Below are 21,955 nucleotides of genomic sequence, written 5' to 3' on the forward strand. Positions count from 1 at the left end.
CCTCCCCTCTCAGAGATTTCTGAGGCTAGGAATTTCAGGCCATTAGTTTTAATAGTGCTTAGTTCACTTGAAAGAGTTCTGTGTTTTAAGTCTTCCGAGCCTCGACTATCAAATTATTTCACCATCCCACCATAAGGGAAAATCAGCTCATCAGCGTGTATGGAACGTCTGTACAACAGTATAAAGAACACATAACATGTATGTAAACAATGCAGTAGTCGGATATGATGATAAAGTCAAGTAAGGCTAATTGCAAGTGGTAATAATCGAATGCACTTTAATTTTGCAAAACATTTTGTATCGTGCTAAATAGGTAAACTAATCATAAGGTATAGAGTTAATTGGGTAAACTACACATTTGATATGCTACACACTTGATAAACTTCACACTGGGTATGCTACACACTGGATATCATACAGGTTGGGTAAATTACACAGTGGACATGCTACACACTGGATATTTTATACACGAGGTATGCCATACACTAGGTATGTTATAAACTAGGTATGCTATACACTAGGTATGCTATAAACTAGGTATGCTATACACTAGGTATGCTATACACTAGGTATGCTATACACTGGGTATACTATACACTAGGTATACTATAAATGGGTATATTAGACAATGGGTATACTATACACTAGGTATTCTACTCTCTGTATTTCCTACAGGCTGGGTAATATACGCAATGGGTATGCTGCACACTGTGTATGCTACGCACTGGATATTCCTCACGTTAGATAAACTACACAGTTGATGTGTTACACACTAAGTGCAAAATGTACAGAGTTTTTCCTGGCATAATCTAGTTAAATAACAATTGTGTGACAGTGGTTTCTGGGATATATATATATATATATATATATATATATATATATATATATATATATACATATATATATATATATTTATTTATTGCTTGTGTGAAGCTTGCTGTAAGCCGAGTTTTTCTCAACCCCAGTCTCTCCCTATCTCTCTCCCTAAATCTCTCCTTCCCCAACCAATCGCCCAATCTCGCCCAAAGAAATGATGTAAGAAGCCTTGCGGGTCCTGGTTTAATCAAATCTTATATTCGCCGCGTTGTTTGTTTTCTAAATCTAAATGTAAATTCTCTCAGGGACGGCTGGGGTGAGTTTAGTTTTTTATGTGTGTATGTTCTTGTGATAAGTAAGGTGATGGCCGTCCTTAATGTGGGGAATGCCATTGTGGGGTGCGAATGAGGGAAGACGCGCTAATTTGTGGGATATTTGTAGGATATTCTACATTTTGAATACTAGGGAAGCAGCTTGGGTTACAATACAAATGTGTCTTCAACTATCTAGATATATTTATAACGTGTATATGTACATATACATAAAAATAGGGGCCTAATGAATATATATATATATATATATATATATATATATATATATATATATATATATATATATATATATATATGTGTGTGTGTGTGTGTGTGTGTGTGTGTGAGTGGGTGGGTGTATATATATATATATATATATATATATATATATATATATATATATATATATATAATACATTCATACACCCACATCTACATCGCCACCTACTTTTAACTACTTCTATATTTGGTGTAAAAATACAGAAACACTTTTATTTAAATAAATAAGCTGTATTATATAACTATATATATATATATATATATATATATATATATATATATATATATATATATATATATATATATATATATATATATATAATATGTGAGTATACTGTAGAGTGCCTAATACATCCATAGAAATAAACTTTAAGTGTAATTAGATGACCTAATTACAATTAATGACCTCTAATAGGTTTGGTGTGTAAAACTTTCGATCCGCAGAAAATGGCCAGATTCAGCAACAGCCAGATGCCAATTTAAAAAAAAATTGGCTTTTTTTTTTTGGCTTTCAGAACTAAGTGGAAAATGATGGGGTTTAAAGAGGGGGAGGGGGGGGGGGGCAGGTCGAGGTGACTTTCCCCCGTCTTACATTTGTCGTCGTGTTTCTTAATATAGTTGTTTTTGATGACGTATAGGATTAAGCGTTGATGTCATACATGTAGAGGACGTCACGAAGTCGGTGATTATTCGTGACGTCATAAGGGTGAAGATGAATTATGCCGTCATAAGTATCGAGATGAGATCTCACGTCATGAGTGAGCAGATTAATAATGACGTTGTGGATTAGGAAATTAACTATGACCTCATGTTTACTTAGGTATACGTCGTTTAACGATTATCCTGCATTTCTAAAATTGCAAAGTTTATAACTGTGATGGTTGATATTATTTTTTGACAGATGACACTGGTGTTTTGATGGAGCACTGTCGTGCATGATGACAGATGGCGTTCTGATGTTGTGTATGATGACAGAACGAGTTCATGAAATCGAGGCATGAAAACGTTGCTGCTGTATATCTTCATCTCAATGGAAGTCGGGTTTATTGAAGGTATGTGGTTGTCACATATTAGGTTTATTGATCTTATGTGGTTGTCACATATAAGGTTTATTGAAGGTATGGGTTTGTTATATCTTGGATTTATTGAATGTATGTAGTTGTCACATATTAGGTGTATTGAAGGTATGTGGTTGACACATATTAGGTGTATTGAAGGTATGTGGTTGTCATCTAGTAGGTTAATTGAATGTGTGGTTGTCACATATTGGGTTTATTGGAGGTATGTGGTTGTCACATCTTTGGTTTATTGATCTTATGTGGTTGTCACATCTTTGGTTTATTGATCTTATGTGGTTGTCACATCTTGGGTTTATTGAAGGTATGTGGTTGTCACATATTTGGTTTATTGAAGGTATGTGGTTGTCACATCTTTGGTTTATTGATCTTATGGGGTTGTCAAATATTAGGTTTATTGGTGGTATATAGCAGTCACATACAACGTTAACTAAAGATATGTTTTGAGCCAAATATTTTGTTTATTAATGTTATGTTTTATGTGGTTGTCACATATTTGATTTATTCAATTTACGTTTTTGTGTGGTAAAGTATGATTTCATCAGATGTATTACGCTTAGTGTTAGCTGGTACAGAAAATATTTTTATTCATTTTTATGTTGTTGAAATTTTGAATAATGAAATGTAATTTTTTTTATGTTTTATAAAAATTTTAATTTTTTTTTTGGTATATTTTATGAGGTTTCATCTCCAGTAGGTTGTGAAAGATACTCCTTTTGTGTAAACAATATTTGGTTTTATAGTATGATTAAGTCCTAGTTAGTGTTAGTTAAAGATGTATTTAGTCTCAGCTTCGTTTAATTAAAAGGCGTCACTAGAGAGTGTGTGTGGGGGGGGGGGGGGGGTGCGGCAAAAGGCGGTTTGACTGGGGAGGCCAACAGGGCTGCAGTCTGTCCCCAGAATAGGGCTGGTAAGTAGGTCACCACCCAGTTCTATGGCTCATGCAGGTTTTATTGAGCCGTAGAACTGTTTGGTAACCTAATTACCTGCCCTATTCTCGGGGCTCCCAAATATTGTCTTACAGCTGTAGAAACATAGGTATTTATTGTATTATTTATTGTAATAAAGACAATGAAACCTCATACATGAGCCTCGGGTGGTCAACTCCTCCCGTTATTGGGGCGTAACTAAATATGACGCAAAAGTGGCATTTTTTTCCATACTAAATTTAGCTTCATCCTGTACTATTACGGTTGACACAACAACGGCTTGAGGTAATACTCGCGTTGATCTCCCACAATCAGAACTGGCTTGACAATCAGAATATCTGGAAGTTTAAACACTGCCCGTGGTAGGAATGATGAGGGAGGGGGGTTGTGGAGGGTGGGGGGGGGGGTATCATACTGGTCAAGACAAATCTCAGAAATCATCTTCCGCGGGCGCAATTAGAAAAGTCGGGTCGAAGTGATCCGGGTGTGCAATCTCCGGGGTTTTATTATGGGGATCAAAGAGGAAAAATTGGAACTTTAGTTATACAAGAATATCCGAACACCCCGTGGGTTGTTTTTGTATATTCTCTGAGGGGGGGAGGAGAGGGAGGATAATTAGACCGTTTTGGAGAGGACTAAAAATATTTATACTGGACTAGACTAGACTTTGTTTATGAAAAAATAGCACTTCAATGTTTATGGTACCAAAAAAAAAATCTGTTATTTTTTGAATCGGAGACTGAAGATGTTTTATTATGTTTTGCTGTATTTCTATTTTATATTTCGCTCGTTACTTTTTTATTTATTGTTTTTTAATGTAATTTCTTTACATTTTGAATTTTGAATTTTATTTTTTTTTTACCGGTAGAGAATTAGTATTGAACATTTTAGGGGTAAAAGATTTTTAAATGTTCCCAGCAAGAGAATTAGAACTTGTACTATCATGACGAGAGAGTTAGATTATTTTATGGATTTAATTACAATTTTTAATGTTGTTAAAAATTGTCAGCACAGGGTATACGTTTTAGGGGCGCACAATTTTTAATTGATAAAAATAAAAAGGTATTCATTTCTAAACATGAACAGAAGCCTACAGATTTCAAGAAAGAGTGTAAGAAATGTAATTGAGATAATTAGAATTTTGTGGTCAAAATTTTAAAATTTCGTTAGAGATAGACCACATTTTAGTGTTATGAGGTTGATGATTGGAACATTCGAGGGCAGATAATTGCGGCTTTTAGGGGAGATAAATATAAAATGTAGGTACCGAGTTGGAATTTTTAGGGGAGATAGGCAGCATAAACATTTCGTTGAGGAAAGAGTAATAGCACACTTTAGGGGAGATAATTCAAATTTTTTTAAAGGGAGATAAAAGTAACTTTTACAGATGGGAGAAAAAAAAACTTAAGTTTCACGACAGAATTTTTTTTTTCAGGCGAGGTGTACATGGCCCAAATCTCCAGCAATATGTCAGAGTTGGCAGACGGCGAGAGGGCCTCTAGCGAACCCTCGCCCGCGGAGAGGATTATCCTAATGGTCATGCTGTCCATCTTCTCCGTGGTGGGCTCTGTGGGGAACGGGATGGTCATCTTCGTGTTCCAGGTCAGTGCCCGGCTGCTGGGAGATAAACGGAATTTTAATCACGGAATGGTTTTAGCCTCTAGTTTTTTTTTCCTTATTAATCGTGAGAAGGATAGAGAGATATGGAGCCAGATTTTTTGCTGATATATTTTACTCAGGACCAGTGTTTATTCCATATTTTTTTCTCCGGGGGGGGGGTCTTGAAATTTTCGGGGGGAGGACTAAAATTTCTATGGGGAGGGGGGTGCGGACGCTATTTAAAACTATATGTATTTTAAATGTAAATTCCATTTCGTTCCGGGGGGGGGGGGGGGGTAGAAGAGATGCCTGGAAGAAACACTGCTCAGGACTTAAGATGATTAAAGAGGTGTAGTCAGATTATTTTTCAATTTTTTGTTTTTCAATTTAAGCACTTCCATTGGTGCTAAAAAGGCTCTTTCAATTTAATTAAGGCTGGTAATTATATATAAATCGTTAAGTTTACAGTAAACAAAATACTGAACACACTGGAAAATAAATCAATTGTTTCATTTGTTTGTCGGGTTGTAAAAAAAAACATATTTTAAAATTTTTCCCAAAATAATTCTTTTAGCAATGTCCTATATATATATATATATATATATATATATATATATATATGTCCTATATATATATGTAGCGAGGGGGGCGGGGGGTGCGGATCGCAAAATATATGGAGAAAAAGTTGAGGGGGGGGGGGTGCAAATCGAAAGTTTGAGGGGGGTGGGGTGCAAATCGAAAACTTGAGGGGGGGGTGCAAATCAAAAATTTGAGGGGGGGGGGGTGCAAAACGAAACTTTGAAAGTTTGTCCCCGGGAAGGGTCGCTGCACCTCTGGGGGGGGGTGACACCATTAAGTGCCGCACCGGGTGACACCCGACCTCACTACGCCACTGTATGTATACATATATATATATATATATATATATATATATATATATATATATATATATATATATATATATATATATATATATATATATATATATATATATATATATATATATATATATATATATATATATATATATATATATATATGGATACAAATACGTATCATTGCTTTTCATCCATATATATTTTTATATTTTTAATCATGCGGTAGTAATTAAAAATGAAAATGGAGGCTGAAGTTTAATTTTGTGAGTTCATTCACTGCCCCGATACGATTCTAAGGGTTGGAATTTTTTTTCTCTCTCTTTTAAAACATCATTCACATTATCTCTGAGTCCCGTTAAGTAAAGGCTTCGGGCCCGACAGGAACAAATAAAAGAGCAATCAGACAAGTTCCAGAGAGTTCTGAGACGGCTCCAATTTAAACGAAGTTGGTTTCAAATCTAGTCCAAAGTAGGGGAAAACAATTGGTTGTCTGTCCATTACACCCTCATTTCACTTTTACTCCCTCCCTCCCTCCTGTATTTCTCCCCTCAAGTCTCTTTATACGCTTTGATTCTGATCAGATGGCAAATTGAAGCCAAAAGAACGCTATATTTTGACATCGAATCTGTTAAAAAACATTCCGTTTTTCGATAGTACGTGATCTTAAACCAACCAATAGAAACAGCGATAGGTGAGTGGCGTGTGATGTTTAACTAAGAAACAGAAATAACCTCGTTGCTGATTGGTCGTAGGAGAACTGGTTTGTCTTGATTTGAAATTCAGAGTCCGTAAAACTTCAGATTTTATTTGCTCAAAACACGGTTGATTCATGCTCCGAGCCTAAACCGAACCAAATTAAACTTAGTCAAACAATTCTTACTAATGTTTCTTAATCTATTTTGGCTTTTGAAGAATGGTTCGAACCTCCGCTCCACTCTAATTTTGATGTCAGAGTTTGATTTTATTAAATTATCTAAATTAGATTTTCCGTCCATTATTTTATTATGAGGACGGTGTCGAAGTTTCATGATTGATTACGATAAGATATTTGTGATGGCTGCCCATTCCTGAAATAGCTGAGTTTTTTTTCGTTGGTTTGGATGTGAACCTTCTATGTCTGTATCAAAGTCTAGTTTTTTTCGAGTTCAAATTAGTGTAAAAAGGGGGGGGGGGGGGGCATTAAGCTATTCGCGATAGCGTGACATTGCATTGCTATTGACTTTAATTTATTTTAATTTTTAAAAATGTTTTGCTGAATCAGCATATATCTTTTTGTCAACTTGCCATCAGAGTTGTGTAAAACCAGAATAGCGTTTTTTGTCCTTCAAGGGGCCTAGGAGCATTTTTTTTTCAAAGAGGCCAAAGTAGTTATTTATAAACGTAGGACTGCCGCCATCGATATTTGTAGCATACGTGGAGAGGAAGGAAAGTTTATGTAGATGGCTAAGCAAAGTGCTGAGATTAGGATTAAGACTAGTGATCTGATTATGTTTATAAGTGGAAATAAGTGTTTATAAGTTTATAGGAAATACAAAAATAATAAGAACCTATTTGCAGCTTTGAACATGATAATAAAAGAATATTAGTTGACTTAGCAGTCCTAGATATTCCTTTGCTGATCTGTGCTGGTAACACAAGAATATTCTTTCTGGCTTGTACTCTAGCCCAGACTTAGATTTGCAACCGTACATTCTCCTAAACCACGCCCCTACAAATTTATCATGTTTACATAAAACCCCTAACATACCTGTAACCTGTGACATTTTTTTTTAATTCAGAGAATCCGCGACAAGACAACCGCCCAGGTGTTCATCATTACCATGGCGGTCATCGACCTTTTCACCTGCATGGTCATCATCCCCTTCACCATGCTGATGGAGTTCATCGACTACAACGTCAAGTACGACTTCTTCTGCAAGCTCTACCACTTCCTCATCGCCTCCAAGGTACCGCTATCAGCTTTCATCATGGTGGCCATCGCGTTCGACCGCTACTTTTGTATCTGCCATCCTCTAAAACGGGTGATTACGTTGAGGAGAGTTAAATACACCATGGTGTATCTGTCGCTGTTGGCGTGCGTGTTGGGGCTGATCACGTCGTTGTTTTACAGCGTGTACCAGGTGATCTTGGAGATCGACAGCGTCAGTATAGACCGAGAGATGGGGATCAACTTCACCAAGTCCATCACGGAAGCCGACGATATCAAAATCCCGGTCAGCGTTAGCGGGGAGACGGCGGAAGTCCCCGGCACGACAAAGCCGGAGCGGTACAACGAGCTTCGGGAGAAACTAGTCAACGCGTTGAAGCTGTACAATTACTCCTACGATGGGACGAGCATTAACGCCGTACCCTGCACATTGAGGACTGTGTACACGGGTACCTGTAGCGCATCGTCGGTTATACTGGGCCAGACATTTTTCAAAGCCTACCACCCGTTTCACATCTCGATTTTTCCCTTATGCCTCATCACAGTCATCGTCTTGTATTTCCTTATCTACCGCTTCATGTGCCTGAGACGGTCCAAGAAACTCCAGCAAAAGTTGATCATGTGTTCGTATGTAAACGGGGACGGAACGTACGAGAACACGCGTCTAGTCAGCGGAGTCATTGAGGACAAACGGAGAAACAGCAAAAACGGCTCCGCGTCTTCAATCCCCGGGACGTTTCCGGTTTCGGTTTCCGCGTATGACGTCAGTCCAAGCACAACGGTTATAATTAGATCAAGTAATTCGTGTCACACCGCGGAACAGATGCAGAGCGGGGACGGTAAGGCGGGGAAACACGGAGCGCATTTACAAGTGGAGGGCGGGCATAAGTCGAAACTGTCATTCACGCCAGCCAACGTGTCGTCCGTCACGCCCACGGAACACGAAGACAACCTGCCCATCCTAGACAACTTCTACAACACCAACGCCAACAACAACAACAACTTCAGCAACCAGACCAGCAGCCTCCGTCGCCACAGCCATCTCCCGGAGCAGAAATACCACTGGCACAAGAACAGGGACTCCATGAAGCGGTACAAGGGGAAATCAAAACGCCGGCGGTCCCAGCATAGCTTAGACGTAGACCGCTTGCGGGATGAGAACCGCGCCGCCAACGTGAGAACCGCTCTGATGCTGTTCACCGTGACAATCGTGTTTGTGATCGCCTTCTTGCCGTCGATGCTGATGTCCCAGCGGATAGTCCAGTACAAACTGGTGCCGTTCTACATCTACTTCAGCTACAACGTCGCCAACCCGTTCATCTACGCCTTCATGAACCACATCTTCAAGGACTACATGCGCAAGATGTTCTCCTGCCCGGATTTGACCCGCAGGTCGAAATGAATCGCACGCTTGGGAAACATTATAAAACTCGAACATGGACAGAAAGTTTTCTTTCATGAGCTAGTTAACACCCAAAATCAGCCTATGGACTTAATGATATCGGCGGGTGTGTTTTCCTGTACAGTATCATAAGTATCTTGCAACAGCTGATAACATGTGTAGCATTATCGGAGAGCTATAACAATAATGATGGTCAGCTTTGGGATTTGTCTATCAAGCTAAGCGTTTACTGCTTTTTTGAATAAATTTCCTGCATCAGCCTATGGGATTCTTGCATTTACGCTAACGAATCTTACAAAGCCCCATGAGATTCTCGAACAAAATTATGAGATTTCGCATAAAATATGAGATTCTCGCACAAAAGGATGAGATTCTCTCACAAAAGTATGAGATTCTCGCACAAAAGGATGAGATTCGCGCACAAAAGAATGAGATTCTCGCACAAAATATGAGATTCTCGCACAAAAGGATGAGATTCCCGCACAAAATGCCGAGTTGCTCATACAAATTAATGAGCTTCTTAAACCAAATGATAAGTTTGTTGATCGAGTCGAAGTGTTTCTTTGGTCAGCCGAGGAGTTTTTGGCTTCAGCATACAAGGACCTCAGCCAATAGGAAAAAAGAATCGTATGCTGGAAAGACTTCTGACATTACTTCCAGCTTTTACGACAGTAGGTTGGTTGAATGTTTAGAACAGGGGTCTCCAAACTACGGCCCGCGGGCCGAATGCGGCCCGCGAAGTACTCTCATCCGGCCCGCGAATATCTTTTTGTCCAAGGAAAAAAATGTTTGTTGGTGTTGGCTGAGGAACTTTGCCGAGAAAAATCAAAGACATGCCTAGAAGAAACTGGCCCCCGAACTGAAATTTGATAGTGAATGCGGCCCTCGGACTGAAAAGTTTGGAGACCCCTGGTTTAGAACAACGAAACAGTGTATCGGATTAGCTTATATCAGTTTGTTTAACGTTCATAGGCTGTGTTAACAAAGTGCGATTCAGTCGACTTCTTTTCCCAAAATAAGACAACTCAACGATGACATCACTCATACAACCGGATGTATCTGTAACGCGCACAAATTCGGACCGGAAACTACGAAAGCATATACCTTCACGACGTAGCGCGTGATTTTGTGAGAGAGCATGAAAAACAAATGATTTAAAACGTAGTTACATCGTAATGAATATTGCTCTAAAAGCAGATATCGTTTTCATGATTGGAGTTCGCTCTCTTGAGAGAAATAGGAATCGATTCACGGGAAGAGTGCTTGTTATTTTCTGCACGGCGGATTCTATTTGGGTTAGTAGGTTAATTAGACCGTGCCGTGTGGTTAGTCATAAGTCAAGCGGCATGTTACGTAAGATGTCATTAACACATTTAGAAAACATTATGTTAACATGACTAATGCACTTACATTAATAGATAGTGGGGATACGTAAAAACAGGTCTTTGTGGATATTCGGATCACGGATTGGACACCGTTGTAACAGTTTTAATATCCAGGAATTATAATTTGCCTTTATGATTTCGTTTGTAAAATCAATTATAATTGTGATATATCATTCTTTTTCTTGTAAATGATCATTAACTTTCTTGTAAAAGTTCATTAATTTTCTTGTAACAGGTCATTAATTTTGAAATACTCGATACAGGTCATCTACTTTCTATTGGTCGTCGCTTTTTTTCATTTTTTGTCATGTTTTTCTATACCTCATAGAAATTAAATTCATTGAAGAATATTTATCTCTTTAACTTTCAAAATTTTATGATATTTTGCGCTATTAATCGGCTTTAATTACTGCCATGCTTAAGTCAGGCAACCCGTAAGTCTATCCACAAAAGATAAAATATATCGGTGAGTTCACAAATAGGCTTCTATAAACGTAAAACGTCCAACTCTTTAATATAACTCCTAAAAGGTTATTCTCTCCTACCCAGCAGACTATATGAGGCGGCGTGGCCTAAACGATAGAGCGCTAGGCTGTGAACTTGAAAGTCTCGAGTACGAATCCAGGTAGAACCTCCCTGAGTCCACCCAGCTGTGATGGGTACCTAACTCATGGAAGTTAAGTCGGCTGTTCAAAGTGCTGACCGCACTTTCCCTTCATATGCCGAGGTCAAGAAACATAAAATCTACTTCATCTGTCCAAAAATGGATCGTTAGGTCTAAAGCGGATTCTTTACTTTCCCCAGCATATATAAAATCTATACTCCCTTGGCTTTTTTAAAAAAAAACTCATACCAAGAAGACGAGGGTTCGAATACAGGTTGCGCATTACTTCACCAAATATAGTATAAAAGCTACGCTTTTTGATGGCTTCTCTATTTGTTCTGTAGCCACAGTTCCAGAAAGTTCTGTCTTTTTTCTGCGACTTCACGTCATATCTTTTACCGTGTTTTCTACCATAAATGTATATCATTTGTGAGTTTTAACATCCAAACCGTAGTGTCTAGTCCAAGTTTTTTTATAAGCCACCTATGGTGCCTTTCTACTATGTGCACCATTACGTCATCTTTTTACAATGTTCATCATGTAGTTACCTGTTTTATTTTACCAAACTTCTAAAATGTGTGATCAGGTTATGGTTCGTTGTGTGTTTCTATTTGAACAGTAACGTTTTTTTTTAAAAACCTCTTTATGTGTATCTAATAAATCAAGTGTAAGTCCATTTAAAATGCATACAAAGGACAACGTGGTCCATTGCTGAAAATAAAGTTAGGCATTCGGTTTTTCTGGTTCATGTTTGTTGTAGACTGTTTCTTTCAGGCATTTATTTCTTCGTAGGGTAGAGGAAGAGCCCCCGTCCTCCACCTCCTACCCCCTCCCACCCCACTTACACACAGACTTCCCCGGGACACTTGCACCATTCCCCCTACCCGACAAAATAGAAAAAGACATCAATTTTAAATTAAAAATGTTATGCTTATTGCCATTTTTATAACAATTTCAATTCCCACCCCCTCCCCTCACCCGGCCCTCTCACCCTGGAGCAAAATGTCTGAAAGAAACTCGGGTTAAAAATTCGTGAGTTACTCAATTGAGGTGAATGTTTGAATCAAGTCTTGGAAAATAAAGACGTAAATGTATAACGCAGAAACACTGTATAAGGCTTGGTAAAAATTATATAAACTCTACTGTATCTACGCTATTAAACCTCTGATCTAAACTGTGACAACAGTTGCTAGTTGGGTTTTAAAAATAAATACACCAGGACATACAAACTCATTTTAGCTATAATGTTGCTGTTTCCGGTTGAAATCACTTCGTCAGGAAAAAAATGATTTTAATTATTCTTAAACAGGGGAATGACAAATCAAATTTTTTTCTGTGTACTTCTTCTTTCTTCTTCTTCGTTTTTAATTATTAGTGTTGAAGGGGATCGAGATTTATCTGCCAGTGGGTTTGAACTCGAGACTTTGTTCGAATTTATCAACCATGAGCTTTTTGCCGACTCGACCACGCCTCCAACACAATTAAGCGTTACGTGTCAACTGGTTATGCGCCATTGAGGCCATTTCTGTGTACGAAAATAAACAACAGTGGGCTGAGTCAAGTAAAAATTATTTGTTTTGATTAAAAGTACTCTAGATTTATTGGAAGACTTAGTCATCTTTTTTTGTTTCAATTGCCGTCGTTGAGTACAACCAAGTGCGTTTTGACGATGTTACTTTATCCATTAATCTATATCCAGTCGTCATTGTTAATGGCTGTTGGGGTGGTATCTTTAGGCGGATTGCTCATAATGGAGAAATATTCCTGGGTACCGAATGAAATGTGTATTTGTCAAGTCACGTGACATTATGGTATTTTAAAAGGACTTGGAAGAACTTTCTGGATCATTTAGAATTTTGTTTTTTTTTATCATTGCTCTTTTAAACTCATGTTAATTTTACTCATTGCTTTTTTAAGTTACTGTTTTTATACATGTTTTTTTAAAGTCACTATCACTGTTTCTTCCAGACTTTTTTTCTCGGGGGGGGGGGCACTTGAAAATTTTCGGGGGGGGGGGGGGGGCTAAATTTTCCGGGGGGGGGGGGTCACTGTTAAAAGTATATATTTTCTATGTAAATTCCATTTCGCTCGAGGGGGGGCAGACTTGCCTGGAAGAGATGACTGGAAGAAACTCTGGTCACTATTTTAAAATATTTAATAGACTACTCTTTGACTTCTAACTTAGAAACTTTTTTTTTAATCAGCATTGCCAAAATTCAAGTTCGTCTGCCCTTTGTGTAAAATTTGTTTCGTTTTTGGCAAGGGCCTTGAAAAATAGTAAATACCATAAATTTCCAGAGCAAATGTAATGTAGGAAAATTGCCTGTCTTTCACTATCCTCCTCTTTACGAGAATTCCATAAAAAAGCCATACCAGTTGTGCCAAACGCTACTTCGGAGAAACCAATAAAATGGATTGTTATGACCTTTTTTGATGGCCCACGCACTCATCAATATTCCAATCATTGTTTCTCCATCATCGTGTATTGTTTTTATAGACTAATGTAAAATAAAGTTTGGTTTGTCATCTGACTTGTCGGTTGTTTTCGTTTTGTTTCGGTTGTTAGAAATTGTTATTTTTTGCACAGGCACATTAGCAGACAGACCTTGGTAACATGAGAACATAATAATAATAATAATAATAGTCGTATTTGTGAAGTTCGACCTTGAACCTTGGAAAACATTAACCTTGAACTTGATACATGTTTTTCTAGCAAAACAATAAATTTGTAATAAGGAGCCGATTACTGTTATAAAAGTGGGATCAACGCAATCAATATTTTTAGCAAAAGAAGAGAGTCAAAGTAAGGCTTAGATTAAGTGCCAAGAACAGGAGTGAGGCTGGAAATAAGAATAGTGTTAATGCCGGGATTTGAAGTGAAGTATTGTTATAGGAAATACTGGAGTACTAAGATACACTTTGCAGCTTTGTACTTGAACCTAATAACATGGGAGTATAAGACTTGAGACGGAGGCTTTGAAGCTTGGAGTCGTGGAGAATTGGAGTCTTTGTCTTGAGGCCTTGAAGATTTTGAGACTCGAGGAGACTTGCTGTCTTGGAATCTTGTGGCCATTGAGTCTTTAAGTCTTGAAGTGATGGAGATGTGTGGTCTCTGATACTCTAGAAGACATACTCTCTTGGAATCGTGGGGTCCTACATACTCGAGGTCTTGGTAACTTGGGGTCTTAGAAACGTGGGATTTTGGAGAGTCAGGGACAATTTTGTCTTGAAATCTCGGGATCAGGAGATAAAGGGAAGTAGAGACTTAGAGGAAATTTGGGTCTTGGAGAACTGGAGTCTTTGAATATTAGGGTCTTAGTAACATGGAGTCTTTGAATATTAGGGTCTTAGTGACATGGAGTCTTTGAATATTAGGGTCTTAGTGACATGGAGTCTTTGAATATTAGGGTCTTAGTGACATGGAGTCTTTGAACATTAGGGTCTTAGTGACATGGAGTCTTTGAATATTAGGGTCTTAGTGACATGGAGTCTTTGAATATTAGGGTCTTAGTGACATGGAGTCTAGGGGATTTGGGGTCTTGGAGACAGTGAGACTCTGAGTCTCGGAGATTTAGAGTTGAGGGTTTTTTTGGTCTAGGTGATCTGGAATCTTGGAGACTTGATGTTTGGAGACTTAGGGTCGTGGAGAAGATGTGTCTCGGAGAATTATTATTGAAGATTTTGAGTCTTAGAGACTTGGGGATAGAGGTTTTGAACCACCTGAAGATTTGGAAATTTGAAAAATGAATTAGCGGCTTTGAAAGTATTGTTGTATTATCTGATGGGAGGATGGGGGTTAAACTGACTCACCTCTACCTAACCTGCAGCACCTCTTTCAATAATTACTGATAAGAGCACACATAATATGCTTTAACACTATTCGATTCTTGCGACATTGCCCTCGGCTTTTGACTTTTAATGCACATTTTCACCACACAGAGCAAAAAAAAAAAAACAAGAAACAAAGAAGAAACAAAAAAACGAAAAAACGAACAAAGCCTCCGGCGGACCGCAAAAAACCACAAAACACCGTCTCCATTTAAAGCAGGCCGAGTTGCTGAAGGGGAGTAATTCTTCCTGACTTTTAGATCCCCCAGTTAATCTCAAGGTCAATGCGAAACCCGACCACGTTAAACTTAACCGCCATTGACCTTTCACGAAAAAAAAAGCCTATTTGGCAATTAGATTCGCCGGCTCAAGGAGAATTGTCAGCCCGTAGGTGACGATCTGTTGTAGGCAATTTCGTTGTTTTGTGTACTTTTGTCGTATCAAGTCCGGCGTTATTTTAAAGATGGGTTGTCTTTATAGTAAGTAAAGTAGTAAAGTTCCATTTTCGAACCCGACGGTCCAAGGCTATGTAAAATAGAGCTCACCTGTTTCCGTGTCCTCGGTATGTGAAGGGATAGTGTGGTGTGCACTTTGCCCTGACGCCTAACGTGAGTGGGGTGGCTGTCTTCACATACAGAGTTTCTTTCAGGCATCTCTTCGGGGGGGGGGGGGGGGGGAGGGGCGGAGCCCTTTGAAGAAAGTCTACCGCCCCCCCCCCTTGAACGAAATGGAATTTATATTTCCCCCCCCCCCCCCCCGAAATATAAGCCCCCCCCCCCCCCCCGGAGCAAAAAGTCTGGAAGAAACACTGCTCACACAATGGAATAATGACGTTGAGTGGTTTACGACACGCGTGCTTACCTGTCGTCCGTAACAATGCCAGTCAAGTGTAACCGATTATCGTCAACCCACCACCCCTCTACTACGGTCGCACGTCTTACTAAGAACTAGACACAAGCAGACAAAAGTTCACTTAAGCTTCCTACTCTATATTTAGCCAGATTCAAATAAAATGTAAAATTGTTTTTCACAATAATTATTTCATGAGATAAAGTATAATAAACTACATCGTATTTCATTAAGCCCCGCCTACTCAACTTTTGTTTCAAAATAGCACTGCTTTAGGTCGAATTAAAGAGCTTCATTACAGAGGATCACAATGTTTTTTCCTCGTTTTATTCTCATGTTCTGTAACTACCTAGCCATGTAGTAGTGTGCAAATAGTAATAAAACAGGTAGTGTGCAAATAGCAAATAGTAATAAAACGAGAAGTGCGCAAATAGTAAATAGTAATAAAACGGGTAGTGTGCAAATAGTAATAAAACGGGTAGTGTGCAAATAGCAAATAGTAATAAAACGGGCAGTGTGCAAATAGCAAATAGTAATAAAACGGGTAGTGTGCAAATAGCAAATAGTAATAAAACGGGTAGTGTGCAAATAGCATAGTGTCGAGAAGTCCGTTGTATACCTAATTGTCTATAATGTGTGAGTATATTACGACCACCCGTCTAGGTAACAGTCAATACAGTTGAAATTATATTGTTTTAATCAATATATTCATATAATCCTAGCAATTTTACAAACAATTACACGAACGTTTATAAATTAAATTAATACGAATTTTAAAGAAATATAAATTGTTTTTTGAAAATGGGCATGCAAACAAACGGATTTTGTACAATATAACTCGGGCAAACGTCGGACACCCCGCACTTTACTCACATTCATGTTCCCTGGCAAGAGAAGTGAAGGTGTGATGGGTGAGGAGCAGGGGGGGGGGGGTAGAATGTAACGCACTTCCGCTTTTAGCACCCGTCTCCAGACCCATAAAACCAGAGTTAATGATTTGGTTAAATGCCGAGGACACCGGCAAGGGAAGTCGGGGCAGACAACTGTCAACGGACGAGGGAGAGGGAAATAAAGAAGAGGGTCTGACCTCAAGTTAACCAGAGTTGGAGGAGGGATAGAGAGAGTGAAATAAAGAAGAGGGTCTGACCTTCGCGTCTAAGTTAACCATTTCGGAGGAGGGAGAGAGAGAGAGAGAGAGAGAGAGAGAGAGAGAGAGAGAGAGAGAGGGAAATAAAGAAGAGGGTCTGACCTTCGTTTCTAAGTTAACCAGATTCGGAGGAGAGATAGAGAGAGAGAGTGAAATAAAGAAGAGGGTCTGACCTCAAGTTAACCAGATTCGGAGGAGAGATAGAGAGAGAGAGAGTGAAATAAAGAAGAGGGTCTGACCTCAAGTTAACCAGATTCGGAGGAGAGATAGAGAGAGAGAGAGAGAGAGAGAGGGAAATATAGAAGAGGGTCTGACCTTCGCGTCTAAGTTAACCAGATTCGGAGGAGAGATAGGGAGGGTGAAATAAAGAAGAGGGTCTGACCTCAACTTAACCAGATTCGGAGGAGATATATATATATATAGAGAGAGAGAGAGTGAAATAAAGAAGAGGGTCTAACCTCAAGTTAACCAGAGTTGGAGGAGGGATAGAGAGAGTGAAATAAAGAAGAGGGTCTAACCTCAAGTTAACCAGAGTTGGAGGAGGGATAGAGAGAGGGAAATAAATAAGAGGGTCTAACCTCATGTTAACCAGAGTTGGAGGAGGGATAGAGAGAGGGAAATAAAGAAGAGGGTCTGACCTTCGCGTCTAAGTTAACCAGATTCTGAGGAGAGTTAGAGAGAGTGAAATAAAGAAGAGTGTCTGACCTTAAGTTAACCAGAGTTGGAGGAGAGATAGAGAGAGTGAAATAAATGAGGAGAGGGGGTGGGGGTTTGAGTGATGTTCCTGTTTATCGGTGCTGCAGTCTTGGTGCTATTATGTTAAAAGAGTAATGGCCGCGTCTGCGACATTTTGATTCGACGAAATGTGTTTTAGTTAGGGTTCAATTTGAATTTAAAGTGGTCCTGTTCGCTTTATGTTGTGTACTTTTGTTTTCTTGCTAAAAAAAAGATATACTAGCGTACAACAATGGGATGGGTATTTACATGTTGGCACGGTGTACTTTTATCTATTGTTTTTTTCTTCTTGCACAGATACTGTAACCATACAAATAGTCCGTCCACGAATGATAATTCTGATCTTATCAATGATGGTGTTTATTACCAAAACACTAATAAAAATTGACACCAATGGCAATACCTTCAATACACACAGCAGGAATTCTTTTCTAGTTCGGAATTACTACAGACAGCTGTAGCTAGTACACATAGTTGTATGTATTTCATATAGCTGAAGCTATTGCATATGGCGGTAACTACTGTACATCCAGTACATATAGTTTAAGCTACTATACATAGCTGTGGATAGTACACATAGCTGTAGCTATAGCATATGGCTGTATGTACTGCACACAGCTGCAGTCACTACACATAGCTGTAACCACTACACACATAGCACTACATAAAACATACAGCTGTAGCTAAAGCTGTATATAACACACATAGTTAAATTAAGCTACATCATATAGATGTGGCCACTACATATAAATAGCTGTAGCTGCAACAAATATAGCTGTAGTAAATACACATAGCTGTAGATACAACATATAGCTGTAGCTATTGCATATAGTTGTATGTATTACACATAGCATATATGTGTGTACTACACATAGTATACATGTGTTATTCTCATAACTAGGACCTGGTCTACTCCTTATAGCGGGAATAACTACACACAACCTTAGTACTCTCTAGAGCTGAAATAACTCCCCAGAGCTCGAATAGGCTACACAGAGCTTAACAAATAAACACATTGTTAATGCTAATTGCAATTCATGCGCTAACTAATAATGTTAACCACATACTTATAGCATTTAAAAAATACCCAAACATACGATTGACTAAATTATTTTCTCTGATTCATCTCCTACTCAATCTATACTACAGTAACACAAATATCATGTTTGTATTTTAGGACATCCTTTTTTACTTTCTCGTATATACGAAGTATAGAGAAAGTCTTGTAATCGTGCAAAAAACAAATCGAAATTTTTACAAATCTCGACGTTTTACACCTCAAATACGGAAAAACATAATTTTGCAATCTTGTCCGTATGTCTGTGTGACTGTCTGTGTGTGTGTGTGTGTCTGTCTGTCTGTGTGTAAACACAATAACTTGAGTACCGTTACAGCTAGGTTGATGAAATTTCATATATAAGTATTTTATCAAAATCGTAGATCCGTATCAACTTTTGAGCGTTTTCCGATAACCGGAAGTGGTACTTTTTCTACTTTGAATTTTTTTTCAAAAGCCTATAAGTTGCGTACTATTTTAGATAGATGCATGAAATTTCACATGTAAGTAAAAAATCTAATTCTCTACCTTCTATCAAGTTTTGAGTAATTTCCGTTGAGTGGAAGTACTAATTTACGCTATTTCCGATTTCTCAAAAAACGCATGTAAATTTATAAAGTACTAATAATATTGCGCTCTATTATGCACATTTTGTTTTGGCGTTCGCTTGGTGCGCAATTCTTTTTTCTATAAGATTCTATTCTATTTTTAAAAGTTTAAGTAATTAAAAATCATGTCTACATTCCAAGTTATATAAGAATGTTCGAGAAAGTTTAGGGAAGATTACTCCCGGTTTATTTAACGTAACAAAAACAAAGTTGCAATCACACCCTCTATAGTTTTGCCTGACTATTGCTTGTATTTATTCAATATTTCACCTCTAGAGAAGCGAGTAAGACTTCCAATGTAATGTTTTGAACAAGGTCACACAAACTAAGGTGATTTGACTTGGGTTCTGAAACCCTACACCGGTAACCTGGGGACACAGGGGAAATAATTTTCTTGATATTTTTAACGGTGGAGTGAGTTAGTGTTCTTAGTTTCTGTTACGATGAAAATGAAAAGGCATGCAATGTCTGACAGTCATTTGCTGTCCTTAAGACAGTGTTTCGTTGTGCTTCATACAATGAAATGTTCTTTTAAGAATGTCATTGGTATACAGAAATGTTTCAGATATGTAAACTGATCTTATGGGTTTAGTATGCCCTTAGTCTTTCTTCTTCTTCTTCGTTCTTAATTGAATTGTTAGACTTTATTTCCTCCAATTCAATTAAGTATTTCGTGTCAACATGCTATGCGACACATATTTATTCAACACCAATGTTAACCCTGCTTTTCGTTAAGGGATTTGCTTCCACGGCCTTTCTCTATCCAAGAACATAGTGCTTTTAGTTGTTGTTGTTGTTTTTTTTTTAGTGTTTGCGTTATATGCAAAAAGAATCTTGGGGCGAAACATTATTATTAATTATATTAATTATTGAATTGATATTCAGTAATATTTCTCTTCTCTGTTGCTTGGTAGTTTAGTTCCAGATTTAAGGTAACTATGATTAAGAACCGAAATCATACGGGTCACTAAAGCAGTTATTTTGACATGGTGATGTTCATGGTTTTAAAAAAGGTTGGTGAGTCAATCATCTTTTGCTTTATTGTCGAGATTACAGTGCAAAATAGTGAGAAATTTACACGTATTACAATACATAGGCGGAGACATGGGTGAAATTATGCGAGTTGCATATCCTAGTGAAGCTATTTCAAAATTTAGAGATGTACATTTTGGTTGGCAACACCAACATATATTATAATAAATAAATAAATAAATAAATAAATAAATAAATAAATAAATAAATAAATAAATGAATAAATAAATAAATAAATAAATAAATAAATAAATAAATAAATAAATAAATAAATAAATAAATATATATATATATATATATATATATATATATATATATATATATATATATATTCTAACATATATGTTTATTTATTTATATATATTTATATATAATACTGTCCCATGCTAAGTGTAGTATAATAAAAGATATTATGGCAGTGCCGCTGTTACCGAGTAATAGAAAATCCCGTTGAATACGTCACTACCGGGTCAGGAGGGCGAGGACTGAAATAAAAACCGCGAGATTGCCAGATCTTATATGTGAGCGTTAATCTGGGTATTAGGCCAGGCTTAGACCACTCTAATGAATAGTTCGTGAGATGAATGTATAGCGTGGGAAGAAATGGACCAGACAAATGTGTGGGGATATGTGGGGATGTGTGTGTGTTTATTGGTGAATGTGGGGTTTGCGGTTGTTTGTGAGTGTGTTTTGGGATGTGGAGATGTGAATGTGTGTATGTGCGTGTGGGTGTATGTGTGTAGGAATGTTAGTTATGTTACAGTGTGTGTAGATGTATGTGTATGTAGATGTGTAAATATGATAATATGTGTTTGTATTTCGGATATCAAAGTATGGTGTGTGTATGGATGAATATGTTTGTGCGAATGTATAAAGATATAGATATGTGAGTGTATCTGTGGATGTCGATGTGTGTGAATATGTAAATGTATGTCCAAAAATTTAGTAGAAAATTAAGAGTCTGTATGTGAATGTGATTTTGCATATTAAAATTGATGTAGATGTCGAAGTTAACGTGAATGTTAACGTGTATGCGGATGTGGATGTGGATGTGAACGTGGATGTAGATGTGGATACAGACGTGACGCGGACGTGGATGAGGATGTGGATGTGGATGCGGATGTGAATGTGAATGCGAATAAAAGATCGAACCACACACAAAAAGAGCGTACGAGAAAGAGTACCAACACAAATCCAAATATGAATACATAATGCAATTCTACGAATAATAAAAAGCGAATAAATGGGAACGTTGGCCTACTGTGGAGTTTAAACAAAACCAGACAATACCAAGAGAAACGCCATTATTGTTCTTCGGATTTCTATCCGGTAGTCGGAAAAAAAAATTCTTTCAGTCTTCAGACAAAACAGTCTGCAGTCTCCGAAAATGTTATTGCATCTCCCCCCCCCCCTTCTCAGACCCAACTTTAATATAGGACGGTTTATCTTCATCGGGCCGTAACAACAGTTACCGTCTTCCGAATCTTCAACGT

General features: G+C 37.9%; 2 protein-coding genes across 2 annotated transcripts in view; both read left to right on the plus strand.

Annotated features, from left to right (window-relative positions):
• Positions 1-9,509, plus strand: part of LOC131941981 (uncharacterized) — a 46,616-nt gene extending 37,107 nt beyond the window's left edge. Inside the window, exons 2-4 of the mRNA XM_059301620.1 lie at positions 2,308-2,458; positions 4,847-5,013; positions 7,667-9,509. Coding sequence (XP_059157603.1) covers positions 2,404-2,458; positions 4,847-5,013; positions 7,667-9,217 — 1,773 coding nt within the window. The 5' untranslated portion in view covers positions 2,308-2,403 and the 3' untranslated portion in view covers positions 9,218-9,509. The remainder of the gene's footprint in view (positions 1-2,307; positions 2,459-4,846; positions 5,014-7,666) is intronic.
• LOC131941986 (uncharacterized) overlaps positions 1-21,955 on the plus strand; it is a 130,693-nt gene that overhangs the window by 84,062 nt on the left and 24,676 nt on the right. The gene's annotated exons all lie outside the window — the stretch shown is intronic.

The sequence above is a fragment of the Physella acuta genome, unplaced genomic scaffold (assembly GCF_028476545.2).
Source record: "Physella acuta isolate Inbredline_101_S28 unplaced genomic scaffold, ASM2847654v3 ptg000379l, whole genome shotgun sequence".
NCBI lineage: Eukaryota > Metazoa > Mollusca > Gastropoda > Physidae > Physella > Physella acuta.